The 15,340-nt window shown below is 42.7% G+C and overlaps 1 protein-coding gene across 3 annotated transcripts in view; it reads right to left on the bottom strand.

Annotated features, from left to right (window-relative positions):
- ARHGAP10 (Rho GTPase activating protein 10) overlaps positions 1 to 15,340 on the bottom strand; it is a 784,460-nt gene that overhangs the window by 359,484 nt on the left and 409,636 nt on the right. For all 3 annotated transcript variants that reach the window (XM_053703724.1, XM_053703722.1, XM_053703725.1), the window contains exon 15: positions 8,404 to 8,488. In XM_053703724.1, the coding sequence (XP_053559699.1) occupies positions 8,404 to 8,488 (85 nt within the window). The remainder of the gene's footprint in view (positions 1 to 8,403; positions 8,489 to 15,340) is intronic.

Genomic DNA, 15,340 nt, shown 5'->3' with positions numbered 1-15,340 from the left:
TATTGTTACCTTTGGTATTTGACTATATGCCCATAGACCCTGCCTACATTGTTTGGCGCTCTGATATCCAATCTTAAAATTGAATCCACCCTTGGCAACTAGGTGCCAATTTATTAGAGCTGGAGGTCTGTTGCATTATATAGTTGGCGCTTAGTTATCACCTTTCCATGAATGGACATGAGTCATTTAGCAGGAGAGGAGGAGCGAGCCGGAACATCAAATACCTCCAAAAATCCTCTGCACTGATTAGGATCGCCTCCATATCGCTAAGGTAGAGGTGCAGAACCCGACATGCTCCTGGTAGGACTAGTTGCAGCAGCAGAAACAGGAGCAGCCATAACTTGCAGGACACTTTGGTCCAAATGTGCAGTGCGAATTAGCAGGGTTTGCAGGGCTAGTGCAAATTGATCCAAGCGGTGATCCTGTTCATCCATCCTGGAAATGATGGCAGATAAAGGTGGATTATTAGCACCATCAGGATTCATGGCCCTTGTGTAATGTCAGGGTGCCAGGAATCAGACTGAGACGAGAAGTGCAAAAATAATCACACCTTTATTAATAGGAAAAATTAATAAAAAGTCCACAAGTCAAATAACAAGCCAGGAATCAAAACCAGAGCTGGTTGTCAGACGAGCCGAGTCAGGAGCCAAAGCGAATAGTCAGACGAGCCGGAATCAGGAACAAGGAGAAAATCAGAGTCAGGAACAAGCCAGGGAACAGGAACCAGGAGGGACGTCAGACAGCCAGGTAATACACTGGAACTGACAAACAGGTCTGAGACAATGCACGGGCAAAGCATACTGAACAGAGGCCCTTTAAATAATAAGTGATGACATCACAATTCTGAGACTGCAACCTGTCTAACATGGATGATGTACACCAGTCTGGCCATAAAAGGGCGTGCAGGAAATGAGCAGCATCACACACTATGCACCAGAGTCAGCAAGAGAGGTGAGTAAAATGGCTGCCAGCAGCACATGGCAAACAAAGCAGGGACAAAACCCTGACACACTTCTGCTTTTTCAAATAAAGAAACCAAAAGAACAAAGAAGAATTGATAATAGGAGTAAATTAGAAAGTTACTTAAAATGACATGCTCTATCGGAATTATGAAAGAAAACATTTGGGTTTAATATCCCTTAAAAAAAAACAGTCTAAAAACAATCCACATGTATGAATACTGAGGATACATTGGGTCATATAAGTCTCCTTGTGTTATCCTTATTTGTGAAAACTTGCTGTTGACCCCTCTGTTGTTAATTGTTACTATATAGTCTCCTGCCTTAAGTAGTAAATAGAAACCATCCGGTATAAAAGTGAAGAGAGAGAGTAGATGAGAGACAGAAGAAGAAAGAATGAAAGAAAATGCAAGCAAATATCACATCTATTCACAAAATTAAGCTATTATTGAGCAGGCCTTCTTTTAATAATACTTTGAGTTTAAAAAAAGGGATTTACTGAAAGTATAAACCTTGGTGGTGTTTTACTATGTAAATGTCAATATCATATTTGTATTGATAAGAAATTTAAAAACTATGAACAACTCTTCTGTATTTCTACAGTAATTTATCCAGTATCCTCTTTCAAGAACTAATAAACCAAAAAGATAGACCTTCCATACTGTTTGATGTAGTAAACTATTTAACCATAAATGATTCTGTGAAATCTTTGCTAGTCACCAACTACACTGCTCCATTTGCAATAATAAATTCAGCAGAAGTGCCATTAACCTCTTTAAGTGATGTAAGCCACCAAACCTAGTAGAAAAAATAAACTGCATACCAACAGGCATTCTCTCTATAGGGTATAGAACTATTCCTAGAGAACATCTACATGCTCTCAATATTTGTAATGGTGATGCCAATATTGGACACATTTATTTGGCTTCTGATTGGAATGTCTTTTGCCTAACTTTGTCTACTCTCCTGTGCCAATATTCTGTAGCTACTAGTGACCAGCTACTTCACTGATCCAGCTCTCAGTTTCTACATCCAGCCTCAGCCTTGGGTCCAACTCTCAGACTGATACCATCTTCAGGTGACAGTTTTACACAAGCAACTAGATTCATGAGTGGAAGTCATGATTTCTGTTCTAGAGGAGGATATAGTCAGGGATTTTAACATATTCCTGTATGATTGCTTCCCATCTGCTCACCATCTTTACCTTCATCTGGAGTGGGATATAAGTATAACTTTGGGGATAAATTTACCATGCAGGGGAGACAGGTTTGCAAGTACTGAACCTGTCCAGCTGCAATTGCCACTTGTGATGTTACATCCCGGGGTGAAATTTAATATTGCACAATATAATTGGGCTAGAGCAGGGCATATCAATCACCCCACATGAGTGAGTGTTGGGGTGATTGATTTTGCCACTTCTGAGGTGGCATAGAAGAAAAATAATTGGTTTCTGCTTCTTAAATATGAGGAGCAAGCTCTCTTAGGCAAACCTGCTACACATAGCTGACAGATTTGCAGCCTAATAAATTAAGGGTTAAAGGGACACTCAAGTCAAAATTAAACTTTCATTATTCAGATACAGCATGCAATTTTAAACAACTTTCCAATTTACTTCCATTAACAAAATATGCACAGCCTTTTTATATTTAAACTTTTTGGGTCACCAGTTCCTACTGAGCATGTGCAGAATAAACGTGTATGCATTTGTGGGGGAGTGGAAATAGACATAACTTTTAAAATTGTCAGAAAAAAAATCTACTTTTCATTTGAAGTTCAAATTAAGTGCTATTGCATTGTCTTATTATCTTGGATTTGTTGATTATTCAAATCTACTGTGTTGACTGGTCCTTAACAGGTAACTTAAATAATACTCAGCAACTTAATGATTGGTCAAATGCAGTGACGTGCTGTCATAGGAGGCAGGGGAGGGCAGCGCCCTACCTGTCCTATGTGTGTAATTACACTCACTTTATTTATAATGTTAAAAATAAAAAATATATATATTTTTTATTTTTATATATAATTTTTTTTTAGGTAACCAAGGTACCCCCCTCCCCCCCCCACCTCTGCCGCCTGCCACCCGCCAGCTAGAGAATGTGCCACCCAGTGGCACTTAAGTCTCTGTCTGTAGCCCATACCGTATCTTATAGAGGCTGCTCTCTAAGCAGCTGCCGGAGTTTGATGTCAGAGCTCAGCTCACTGCTCCATGTCTAAGTGCTGCTAGAGGACTGCGCCACCCAGTGTGCACTTAAGTCTCTGTCTGCAGCCCATACCGTATCTTATAGAGGCTGCTTTCTAAGCAGCTGCCTGAGTGTGACGTGGGTGTCAGAGGCTCAGAGCTCACTGCTATTGGAGGCTTGCTCTAGTAGGACTGGCGGGGGAATCAAGGACAAGAAGAGAGAAGAGACCAGAGAAGACAGAAGAGCTGAGTGCTGAGCCTGACAGTGCTGAGATGGACCTGCCCTGGATAACGGTAAGTAAAGTATTTTATTGCCTGTTTGTGAGCCAGGCAGCCTACAGGTCTACAATGACAATCTAGAGAGAGTAAGTTACACTATGGTACTGTACTGGTGCTGGTGTAATTTTATTTTCTCAACTTTTTTTTTCAACTTTTTTTTTTTCTTGCGACCCCCCCTCCCGGCCCCCCCCTCGCCCCCGCCGCGGCCCCCCCCTCACCCCCCGCGGCCCCCCCTCGACCCCCCCGCGGCCCCCCGCACTGGTACATGACAGTTTTAAATCAGAGCATTGCCTTGGTAACCTGGGACAGCACTCTGATTTCAAACTGTCATTTCCTGCTGAGAGGGAAAGAAGCTGCCTGTGTGTGTGTAATGCAGTTGCCCGGTGCCATAGTGTGAAGTGCTCAGTCAGACAGTGTCACCATGTCTAGCAGAGCTGCAGATTAAAGGTATGTGCACTGCTCAATTTGCTTGGTAATGGTACACCACTGCTGACTTCAGAACCTCCATTTTCATCCCTGTGTCTCCCCCACCCCTCCTCCCTGGGTCTCCCCTCCACCCCCCCCTCCCCTGGGTCTCCCCTCCACCCCCCCTCCCCTGGGTCTCCCTCCCACCCCCCCCTCCCCTGGTTTGTCTCTCCCCCCCCTCCCCCTGTGTCTCTCCCCCCCTCCCCCTATGTCTCTCCCCCCCTCCCCCTATGTCTCTCCCCCCCTCCCCTATGTCTCCCCCTGTATGTTTCTCTCCCCTCTGTCTCTCTCTCTCCCCTCTGTCTTCTCTCTCTCTCTCCCCTCTCTCTCTCTCTCTCTCTCTCTCCCTCTGTCTCTCTCTCTCTCTCTCCCCTCTGTCTCTCTCTCTCTCCCCCCTCTGTCTCTCTCTCTCTCCCCCTCTCTCTCTCTCACTCCCCCCTCTCTCTCTCTCTCCCCTCTGTCTCTCTCTCTCTCTCTCCCCTCTGTCTCTCTCTCCTCTCCCCCCCTCTGTCTCTCTCTCTCTCCCCCCTCTCTCTCCCCTCTGTCTCTCTCTCTCTCTTCCCCTCTGTCTCTTTCTCTCCCCATGTCTCTCTCTCTCCCCCATGTCTCTCTCTCTCCCCCATGTCTCTCTCTCTCCCCATGTCTCTCTCTCTCCCCCATGTCTCTCTCTCTTCCCCCATGTCTCTCTCTCTCCCCATGTCTCTCTCTCTCTCTCTCCCCCTCTGTCTCTCTCTCTCCCCCTCTGTCTCTCTCTCTCCCCCTCTGTCTCTCTCTCTCCCCTCTGTCTCTCTCCTCTGTCTCTCTCCCCTCTGTCTCTCTCCCCTCTGTCGCTCTCCCCTCTGTCTCTCTCTCTCCCCTCTGTCTCTCTCTCTCTCCCCTCTGTCTCTCTCCTCTCTCCCCTCTGTCTCTCTCTCTCTCCCCTCTCTCCTCTCTCTCTCTCCCCTCTGTCTCTCTCTCTCCCCTCTGTCTCTCTCTCTCCCCCCTCTGTCTCTCTCTCTCCCCTCTGTCCTCCTCTCTCTCCCTCTGTCTCCTCCCTTTCTCTCCTCCCCCTCTGTCTCTCCCTTTCCTCCCTCCCCCTCTGTTCCTCTCCTTTCTCCCTCCCCCTCTGTCTCTCTCCCCCTCTGTCTGTCTCTCTCTCCCCTCTGTGTCTCTCTTTCTCTCTCTCCCCCTCTGTCTCTCTCCCCTCTGTCTCTCTCTCCCACTGTCTCTCTCTTCTCTCTCTCCCCTTCTGTCTCTCTCTCCCCCTCTGTCTCTCTCCTCCCCCTCTGTCTCTCTCCTCCCCTCTCTCCTTCTCTCTCTCCCCCTCTGACTCTCTCTCTCTCCCCCTCCTCTTTCTCTCTCTCCCCTCTGTCTCTCTCTCTCTCCCCCTCTCTTCTCTCTCTCTCTCTCTCTCTCTCTCCCCCCTCTGTCTGTCTGTCTCTCTCTCCCTCTGTGCCTCCTCTTTCTCCCTCTCCCTCTCTCTTCTCTCTCTCTCCCCTCTGTCTCTCTATCCCTTCCCCCCTCTGTCTCTCTATCCTCCCCCTCTGTCTCTCTATCCCTCCCCCTCTGTCTCTCTCTCTCTCACCGCATCTCTCTCTCCCCCTCTGTCTCTCTATCCCTCCTCTCTCTGTCTCTCCTGCCCTCCTCTCTCTCTCTCTCTCTCTCTCTCTCTCTCTCTCCCTTCTGTCTCTCCCTTTTCTCCATCCCCCTCTGTCTCTCTCTCCTCCCCCCTCTCTCTCTCCCTTCTGTCTCTCCCTTTCTCCATCCCCCCCCTGTCCCTCTGTCTCTCTCTCTCTCTCTCTCTCCTCCCCATCTGTTCTCTCTCTCCCCCTTCTCTCTCTCCTCTGTCTCTCTCTCCCCCCTCTGTCTCTCTATCCCTCCCCCCCTGTCTCTCTATCCCTCCCCCTCTGTCTCTCTCTCTCTCCTCTCTCTCTCTCTCTCTCTCTCCGCCCCCCCTCTCTCTCTCTCTCTCTCTCTCTCCCCCCCCCCTCCTCTCTCTCTCCCCTCCTCTCTCTAATCTCTCCCCTCTCTCTCTCCCTTCTGTCTCTCCCTTTCTCCATCCCCCTCTGTCTCTCTCCCACATCTGTCTCTCTCTCTCCCCCTCTCTCTCTCCCTTCTGTCTCTCCCATTCTCCATCCCCCTCTGTCCTTTTCTCCCATCTGTCTCTCTCTCTTTCTCTCCCTCTGTCTCTCTCTTTCTCCCTCCCCCTGTCTCTCCCTTTCTCCCTCCCCCTGTCTCCTCCCTTTCTCCCTCCCCCTCCTTCTCTCCCTTTCTCCCTCCCCCCTCTTTCTCTCTCTCTCCCCTCTGTGTCTCTTTTTCTCTCTCTCCCCCTCATGTCTCTCTCTCCCCTCTCTCTCTCTCTCCTGCCTCTCTCTCTCTCTCCTGCCTCTCTCTCTCCCCTCTGTCCCTCTCTTTCTCCCTCTCCCCCTCTCTCCCCTCTGTCCCTCTCTCTCTCCCCTGTCTCTCTCTCTCTCTCTCTCTCTCTCTCCCTGTCTCTCTCTCTCTTCTCCCTTCTCTCTCCCCCGTCTCTCTCTCTCTCCCTGTCTCTCTCTCTCTCTCCCCCTGTCTCTCTATCTCTCCCCCTCTGTCTTTCTCTCTCTCTCTTCTCTCCCCCCCTGTCTCTCTCTCTCCCCTCTGTCTCTCTATCCCTATCCCTCTCTCTCTCTCCCCCTCTCTCTCCTCTCTGTCTCTCCTCTCCCCCCCTCTGTCTCTCTCTCTCTCTCCTCTGTCTCTCTCTCTCCTCTGTCTCTGCTCTCTCTCTCCCTCTGTCTCTCTCTCTCTCCCCTCTGTCTCTCTCTCCTCTGTCTCTCTCCTCTGTCTCTCTCCTCTGTCTCTCTCTCTCCTCTGTCTCTCTCTCCCTCCCCCTCTGTATCTCCCTTTCTCCCTCCCCCTCTGTCTCTCCCTTTCTCCCTCCCCCTCTGTCTCTCTCTCCTCTGTGTATCTTTCTCTCTCCCCTCTGTGTCTCTCTCTCTTCTTCTCTCTCTTTTTTCTGTGTCTCTCTCTCTCTCTCCTCTCTCTATCCATCTCTCTCTCCCTGTCTCTCCAACCCCCTCTGTCTCTATCCTTATGTGTCTCATTCTCCCCCCATGGTCTCTTTGTCTTTCTCTCTACCCTCTGTCTCTCTTTGTCTCTCTCTCTCTCCTCTGTCTCTTTGTCTCTCTCTCCCCCTCTGTCTCTCTGTCTATCTCTCTCTCCCTGTCTCTCCCACCCCGTTATTACTACTTTCCTTCATTCTCTTGATATCCTTTGATGAAAATCATATCTAAATATGCTCAGTAGCTGCTGATAGGTGGCTGCACAATAGATACCTCATGTGATTGGCTCACCCATGTACATTGCTATTTCTTCAACAAAGGATATCTAAAGAATGAAGGCATATCCTAGCCAGTGCCTCACCTGCCTCTGACCTCACTGCACGTCACTGGTCAAATGTTAAACATTTTTCCTTTATAAGTTAGTCTCTGTTAGTTAGGATCTAAGAGGAAGTGTGCCTGGTGTCATACAACTATCCTGTTGGTATGACACATTGACATGGGAATGAATACATGTATATAATTTGTCTACAATAAATCATAGATTTTTTACCTGTGATATCTGCATTTATTCTTTATTTGCTATAATATAACAAATGTAACCCCTTTGACTAGGTAGTTAACTCCTCTACAGGATTAAAATAATATTAAAAGGATAGAAAACTCTGACAAATAAAGGTTATGTATCCTAGATAAGTCTACATTCTATATAGGTCCGATTTCTTTAAAGTCAAGGTCAACTTTGATGAATGAAAGCCGTTTTATAAAAATTCTATTAAAAACAGGGGCACTTCATTCATCAAAGATTATACAAGCAGCCGTTTTGTTTAAAAACTTACCTCTTTCCTCTTCACAGCCGGAGTAGCTTCCCCCACCCGCAGATCCTCTCTTCATACGTCAGCAATGACGTATGAAGACAGGTTTTGCGGGGCGGGGGGAAGCTGCTCTGGCTCTGAAGAGGAGAGAGGTAAGTTTTTAACAAAACGGCTTGCTTTGTAAACTTTGATGAATGAAAGTGCCCCTGTTTTTAACAGTATTTTTAAAAACCGGGCTTTCATTCAAAGTTGACTTTCACTTTTATCTGAAACAAAAGGAGTCCAAATGGGAGAGAGTGATAATGACCTGGGAACAGAGACAATAGCTGACAGGAAACTTGGGGAGAAAAATTGTTAGCCTTCATTATGCAGAATATACTTTTTACATATAGGTGTGTGTGTGGTGTATATATATATATATATATATATATATATAATTTTTAATTTTTTTCAAGGATTTGTTTTTCATTTAGAGATCAAACAATAGGATGTTTTTTGGCATATGCAGGTTATGTATTTAAATACAGAATTTATTTTTATGGTTATTGCATTTCTTTTTTTTGACTGAAACATACAGGACGTGTCATATTACTTTTTCCTCTGGCTTGAATCACTGAGAAACATTTTCCTTACAATTTGGAGGTATAAGGTTATAAGGGCATGGTAAACAGAATTGTATGGTTATTGATACTAACCTTAAGTATTGTTTCAAAGCGCTAGTTATTGTCTTCACCTCCCATTCACCACTATCCAAGTCCACTTCACCACATGCTTGTACATCTACGGAAAAAAGGACAAATATAGCTTTTTAAAAGCATATTTTCGACATGTCAAGCAAAACTACAAAACAAAATATGATGGTCTAGATATACTTCATATAAACATAATAAACACAGTGAGCAATACAGAAATGTCTATATTGAATCATATCTTAGTTAGTATAACTAGGTAAGCAATACATCTTTCATGAAAAAAGGGACATAAATTATTCCACTACTCCACTGTGAAATTAAAAATGGCTTTCGACAAGAGACACCCTCATTCTTAGCAAATATTCCTAGCTGTAATAGATGGCTAGGGACGAATTCCTTATATTAACTTGCATATGGGACACATTTCTGTATTTGTGATGTCATTTCTTGTTATTTTGGCTAAGCTAGTTAATATTTACCTGGTCACATTAGTACTAAGCAATGTACAAAATCAGTAGGGGATAAAAATATAAATAAATATGGTGCAAAACAAACAAATACTTATTAAGACATAACAGTATTCAATATTTTTACCCCCAAATTGCAGAGGACAATTACAGAGCTAGCCTGTTTGAAGTAGAAAGGAAAGTACTCCACACTGCGGCCTTAATAAGTACAGCTGGTTGATACATCTGCCTACATTGCTCAGTAGCTGAAACTCTATGAGCCCCTCAGAGACTGGTATGCCCCTTCAGTTGATAAAAAGCCTCAAACACATTGTACTATCCAAGCTGAAAATATTTGTTGTGGAAGAAAGGTCTTTATTTTTTTTTTTTTACAGTGCAGGTATCTGACAATATCCAGTTGTATAAAGATTTACCATTCGTGTTTGACAAGACAATATCCTTGGATGCATGAAAATCTAAGAAATGTATGCAAATACTCACTGTGTCCTTAGGAAATATAAACTATAGCCCTTACACTTAAAGTATTTGAAGTTCTGAAGCTCTTCCTTACATAAGTAAAAAAATAGGTTTTAAATGTAGAAACCTAAAAGTGACTTTGCTCCTAGGTTTAAAAAGCGGTTCTAGGCGTGTCCCGGGCTATGGCCCAAGATGGTCCGCTAAACTGAAGACTCTGCTCAGAAATTTACATTCTGCCATGTAATCTACATTTGTCTTTGCACATATCCACTGCTGTACTTTGTAAATATCATATAGAGGAGATTATACTGAAGCACGATGATACCTATATTTCTACTGTATATATAGCAGATCGTTCAGGCCGGACCGCTGAGAATCCTGGCAGCTCGAATAGAGAGGATACTCAGCACCCCCCCCTGGGTTACCAGGCATGAAGAGAACGCAAAGCAACTCTCTTAACCCCTACTTTAAGAAATCAGAGTAAGCCAACAATCACTTTGACCATGGGGCAGAAAGCTATACGCCACAATACAAGCGCTATTTGCTCGAGTCTGAGCGACTAATAAATTACAGATTTGATCGCCTGGTAGCAATAGTGGGAGTCCAGGGCACTGAAGGGGACTCTTCTGGGTCTGATACGGCGAAAGAATGAAAGGCACAAACCCGGCAGATGCTGGAGATGTTTCCTCGGGAATGCGTCTCACCTGAAATGGAGAAGTTCAAAGATGGCGCCTCCGAGATAACTCTAGCAGACGCACGCCGATCGCTGGTCATGCTGGATCGAGAATCACTGACACTCGAAGAAACACACAGCGTGGGCGGAGGGCCCGTCTGTGTCACGTGTAAGGAATATTGCAGAAGCAGCGGATGCTTACCTGGGTAAGATTGCCAGGCTGTGTCGCCTGGGGGGTCACAACCAGGGAGAGCGGCCGGCCTCTGGATATGTGGCCCCCGCTGGTGATCATGGGCTGCGGTGCGGCCTGTAGTTGTACTGTGGTCTACAAAGACTCAGGTATGAACTTGGCTATAAAAATAACTGTTCCCGGGCGTTAGAAGGCACTTGCTGCTGTGGTGCCCTCCTGAGAGTGGTGTTGGGTGAAATTTCCAGCATGGCAGGAACCTGGACCTGCAGGCTCGATATAACATAATATGACAGAATAAAGTACACTAGCTTCTGCATGATATACCCCCTGGAATTTAGGAACTGGGCACTCTTAATGATAGCTGTAAAGTTTGATAATGAGACCCACCATGCTATAACTTTTGCTATTGGACTCCTGCAGCTTTTACCAGTCTTAATGTACTTATTCCTTGGATTGTTGTACTATGCTTAATCTGCATGTCTATGAGAGCCATACTACACAATTGTATATATTGAAGTGTGAACATGTATATATAGTTATTCTATAAAATACGAATGCATATTTAAGGCTCCCATAGTGTGCAGGGCAATATCTAAAGAGGGGCTATGAATGCAAATAAGTAATCCTCTTATGCTATGAAGAAGGGGGGTAAGATCCAAGAGAGGCCGCTATGAAGTTAGGGGATCAAAACAATGACTGGTTTAATTAATCCCTCACAGTGTATGATGTATATGCTTTTGATGAGTCAGTTAAAACAATATTATCTGACAAACTGGCGTCAGGGGAAATCAGCAATATAGAATTTGGTACACTTTATGGAGTACATTTAGAAACTGACAGTTTCATTTTTGGTATTCAGGATGGTGGTCCACATAGAACAGTGTCTCCCCACAACAGTGATTAGAGTAATCTATACTTTCCCTGCTAGGGTTAAAATACCTGAGTTTTCCTGCTGCTGGGAAATAGGCGGTTATAACATCCCCTTAGCAATTATGCAATTTATAGGGTTTTAGTATATGGGGATTTCAGTGTGGGGTTGCATACATAATAATGAGGCTTCTTCATCCTTAGATGACAGCAAGAGATGGCATAAACTGAGGAATCTTATTCATGACTGTTATATTCAGGAGGGCATTTAGAAAATGTTAAAGTTATATTAGTTCTGTCTACCTTTTTCTTATCACAGTTGGTTTTTGATAACTACTTTATGAGGTATCTAACATGCCTAACTGTACGTAACATTGACCTTATGCTTATATGTCTTAGTTTGTACTTAGTAGAGCATGTACTGTTAGGCAAACCTTAATTAATCTGAAGAACATGACTTGGACACATAAATGACCTATTTTTTCCATTCCAGAGTTGAGACACGCAAGTTAGGTCTTGTAATTATTATTAATTAAGTTTCTTTGGTTTTGTCCAAGTTGCAATGTTTATATCTTAGCATTGATCTTATGCCTATATGTCTTAGTTTGTACTTAGTAGAGCTTTGTACTGTTAGGCAAACCTTAACTAATCTGAAGACCATGACGTGGACACATAAAGGACCTACTTTTTCCATTCCCAGATTTGAGACACGAAAGTTAGGTCTTTAATTATTATTAATTAAGTTTCTTTTGATTTGTCCAAGTTACAATGTTATATCTAAAAAGAGGTGCTGGCTCATGGCTTAATACATTTCCCTTCTAGTGAGGAATAAATATTGCTTATAGTTTCTGAGGACATGGCCTATAATATTAAATGTACGAGTCTTGATGTATGCTTGTAGGCGTGTTGCCTTTTCAACTGTTTGATTTATCTCTGTATGTTCTTGCTACCTCAATAAAAATTATTTGGGGAAAAAAAAAAAAAGGGCGGTTCTATGTGTGCTTCAAGCATGAGTAGTAAGTCTCCATGTGGCATGAATTTGATCTCTTTGAAGGACCAAATATAAAAAATGACTGGCTAATAAGAGGCTCCTATGTAAAGTTAAAAATAATCAATATGGGGGCAGTGTTGTATTTTTTGAGTACTTGTAACAGTAATCTTAACTAATCAGGCAACCCTAGCTGACAACTTCAGCTCCTGTGGGCGTGGATTAGAATATTTGTCCCTGATTCAGGATCTCAGAAACAACAGAATCAACCAAGGTGGTTCGGTTACTAACTGTGATAGGTACCCACAACTTTCTTGGCCAAAGAGAACAAATTGCAATGAATATTGCTTATTCTGTTCTGAGTCTTAGTTCACGTCTGCATCCTCAGATATAACATTTACCCCTGTCTAAAGAGGACATGAACTCGGATGAAGTACCTGATGTACCTGATGGCTCCTTATGGATGATATCAAACTGCCTTCTGGATAGTCCTGTTATTTTGTTGAACACTTCCTGTGCTCTAAAATTGGTGTTGTCCTAACCTCATCAAGTTGGAGAGCATGAAGTTCCATACTCAAGGATAATTTGTACTTCAAATGTAGGTAGATGCAGTCCCTGAATTGAATACGTTATATGATGATTTGTATATCGCCTTTGAGCTAACACCGTAGGACCGGGGGGGGGGGGAGGTTGATAATCCATGGCTGTTAGTAGGGCCTACGGCTGTAGTGATCATAGTCAAAGCTCCAGGTCCAAAAACACTGCTGCTGAGGCAATGATTGTATCCATGGATAATAGTATAGTTGCAGCTAGTCCCGTACGCCCCTGGATGATAAATGGCTCCGGAGGATATTTGAAAGATTAGCTGGGTCTCACCCAGAGTTTCTCAAAATGCACGCATCTTTAGTGCTGCATAGACACCCCCCGCCCTCTGGTGGTGTGTTTTGTTGAAGGAGAAGACAACGCACTACAAAGAGTTAGCATAACAAATCAGGTGAGCTGAATGACAAGAAACATATGTGCAGTCAAAGATCAACAGCCAGTAGTGCATTGCTGCTCTCAACCCTACCTAGATATACCTTTTTAATCAAGTATGCCAGGAGAACAAATCAAATTAGATAACAGAATTAAGTTGGAAATTAGTTTAAAATTGAATTTTGACTTTGAAGGGAACTAGGCACCTCAAACTGATTTATTATTGTTATATTTTAAATTTAAGAGTTATCTGGGACTGATATCATCCTCTCTCCATATAAGCTTGTGACAGGGAAGACCCAAAGTTCATCTGGGAACTAAAACTCACTCATAAAATTAATAGATTAACATCTACGTAAGGTAGGTTGCATCAATTTATGGTGACTTTTGACCTGTGTCTGAGCTCCCAGTGGATTTGAAAAATCTAACCTAGGTCAATTTTAATTAAATTCTTAGAGACATCCACATTTCTATAAAATCAAACCATTAAAAAAACATTTTTATTACTTATACATATGGGTATATAAATAAAGGAGAGAAATCATACCCTCTTATGTAATCCTATAAACATAAGCAATTATAGCATGCAGGTCATAAGACTTGCCAACATCCGAAAGCAGAAATTAAAATTAGAAAGATTTGTGTAACAAAAGGCAAAGTTATGATTGAATAATTAATTAGAGATTACACAGTGTAATAAAAAGCAAAGTATGATTGCTATAAATAAAAAAGTAGTTGGTGCTGATTAAGTCCATGTTTATTAAATTAAATATAAAACCTTCCTAAGCGATGAATTCCTATTATCATGAAAATAATAATAATAGATTTAACTTTAAACTGAATGATCCAATCTTGTAAAAATATAAGGTATTCTATGCAGTTATAAGTAATGGTATAACTAGCTTTTGGCCTGATGTAACCCCTTAAATGGATATTGTGATATAAAATTGTTTTTCTATTAATGTGTTTAGAGTGACTTATTATACCAACTTCAGAGTTTAACATTAATGGGAAATTGCTCCTTTTGGTACATTTTGTATATGAAATAGCTGCACCTGCTAATTGTAACCACAATCTAATCAAATGGACTGAGCTTCCTGGGAGAACGGACCTCATTATCTTATCTCTGTATATGTACACAAAATTATCCTTATCTTATCTCTCTATACACATTGAGACCAACACTTAAACAATGGAAGATGAGTATTATCTCCCTGTCCCATGCCCCACTAGGAGTGTAATTTTCAGCATAGGTAGGGGATGTGATAGGACAAACCAGCTATTTCAAAACAACAAAATAAATGTGAATGATCTATTTGTAAGGCAATGTAATACACTCCAGCAGGTAAAATGAATCATTAGGAACATTAAAGTAATGGTAAATCCAAGCATTTAAAAAAAAACGCTAGAATTTACCATCACTAAAAATAAACTGTAGTTTCAGTCATCAGTTACTAAAAAAAAACTCAGTGCCTCTGGCCGCCCACGGCACAGTGCTCTTTACTAATGAGGTGACATTTCTACCTCTAAACCAACAGCCGTGCTAGGATGTCAGATGACTATTTACATAATCCAAAAAACCATACCCCATATGAAAAATCCTGCAAATGGAGATCACAAATCGTAAACAGTTCCACTAAAAAAAACATAATTTATGTAAGAACTTACCTAATAAATTCATTTCTTAAATATTGGCAAGAGTCCATGAGCTAGTGATGTATGGGATATACAATCCTACCAGGAGGGCAAAGTTTCCCAAACCTCAAAATGCCTATAAATACACCCCTCACCACACCCACAATTCAGTTTAACGAATAGCCGAGTAGTGGGGTGATAAAAAAAATCATAACCACCACAAAAAAGTGTGGGTCTCATGGACTCTTGCCAATATAAAAGAAATTTATCAGGTAAGTTCTTACATAAATTATGTTTTCTTTCATGTAATTGGCAAGAGTCCATGAGCTAGTGACTTATGGGATTCATTTTTCATATTGGCAAGAGTCCACGAGACCCACCCTTTTATGGTGGTTATGATTTTTTGTATAAAGCACAATTATTTCCAAATTCCTTTGTTGATGCTTTTTACTCCTTTCTTTATCACCCCACTACTTGGCTATTCGTTAAACAGAATTGTGGGTGTGGTGAGGAGTGTATTTATAGGCATTTTGAGGTTTGGGAAACTTTGCCCCTTCTGGTAGGATTGTATATCCCATACGTCACAAGTTCATGGACTCTTGCCAATATGAAAGAAATTTATCAGGTAAGTTCTTACATAAATTATGTTTTCTTTCATGTAATTGGCAAGAGTCCATGAGCTAGTGACG

The sequence above is a fragment of the Bombina bombina genome, chromosome 2, assembly GCF_027579735.1.
Source record: "Bombina bombina isolate aBomBom1 chromosome 2, aBomBom1.pri, whole genome shotgun sequence".
Taxonomy (NCBI): Eukaryota; Metazoa; Chordata; class Amphibia; order Anura; family Bombinatoridae; genus Bombina; species Bombina bombina.
This window is presented reverse-complemented; position numbering and strand designations above follow the sequence as displayed.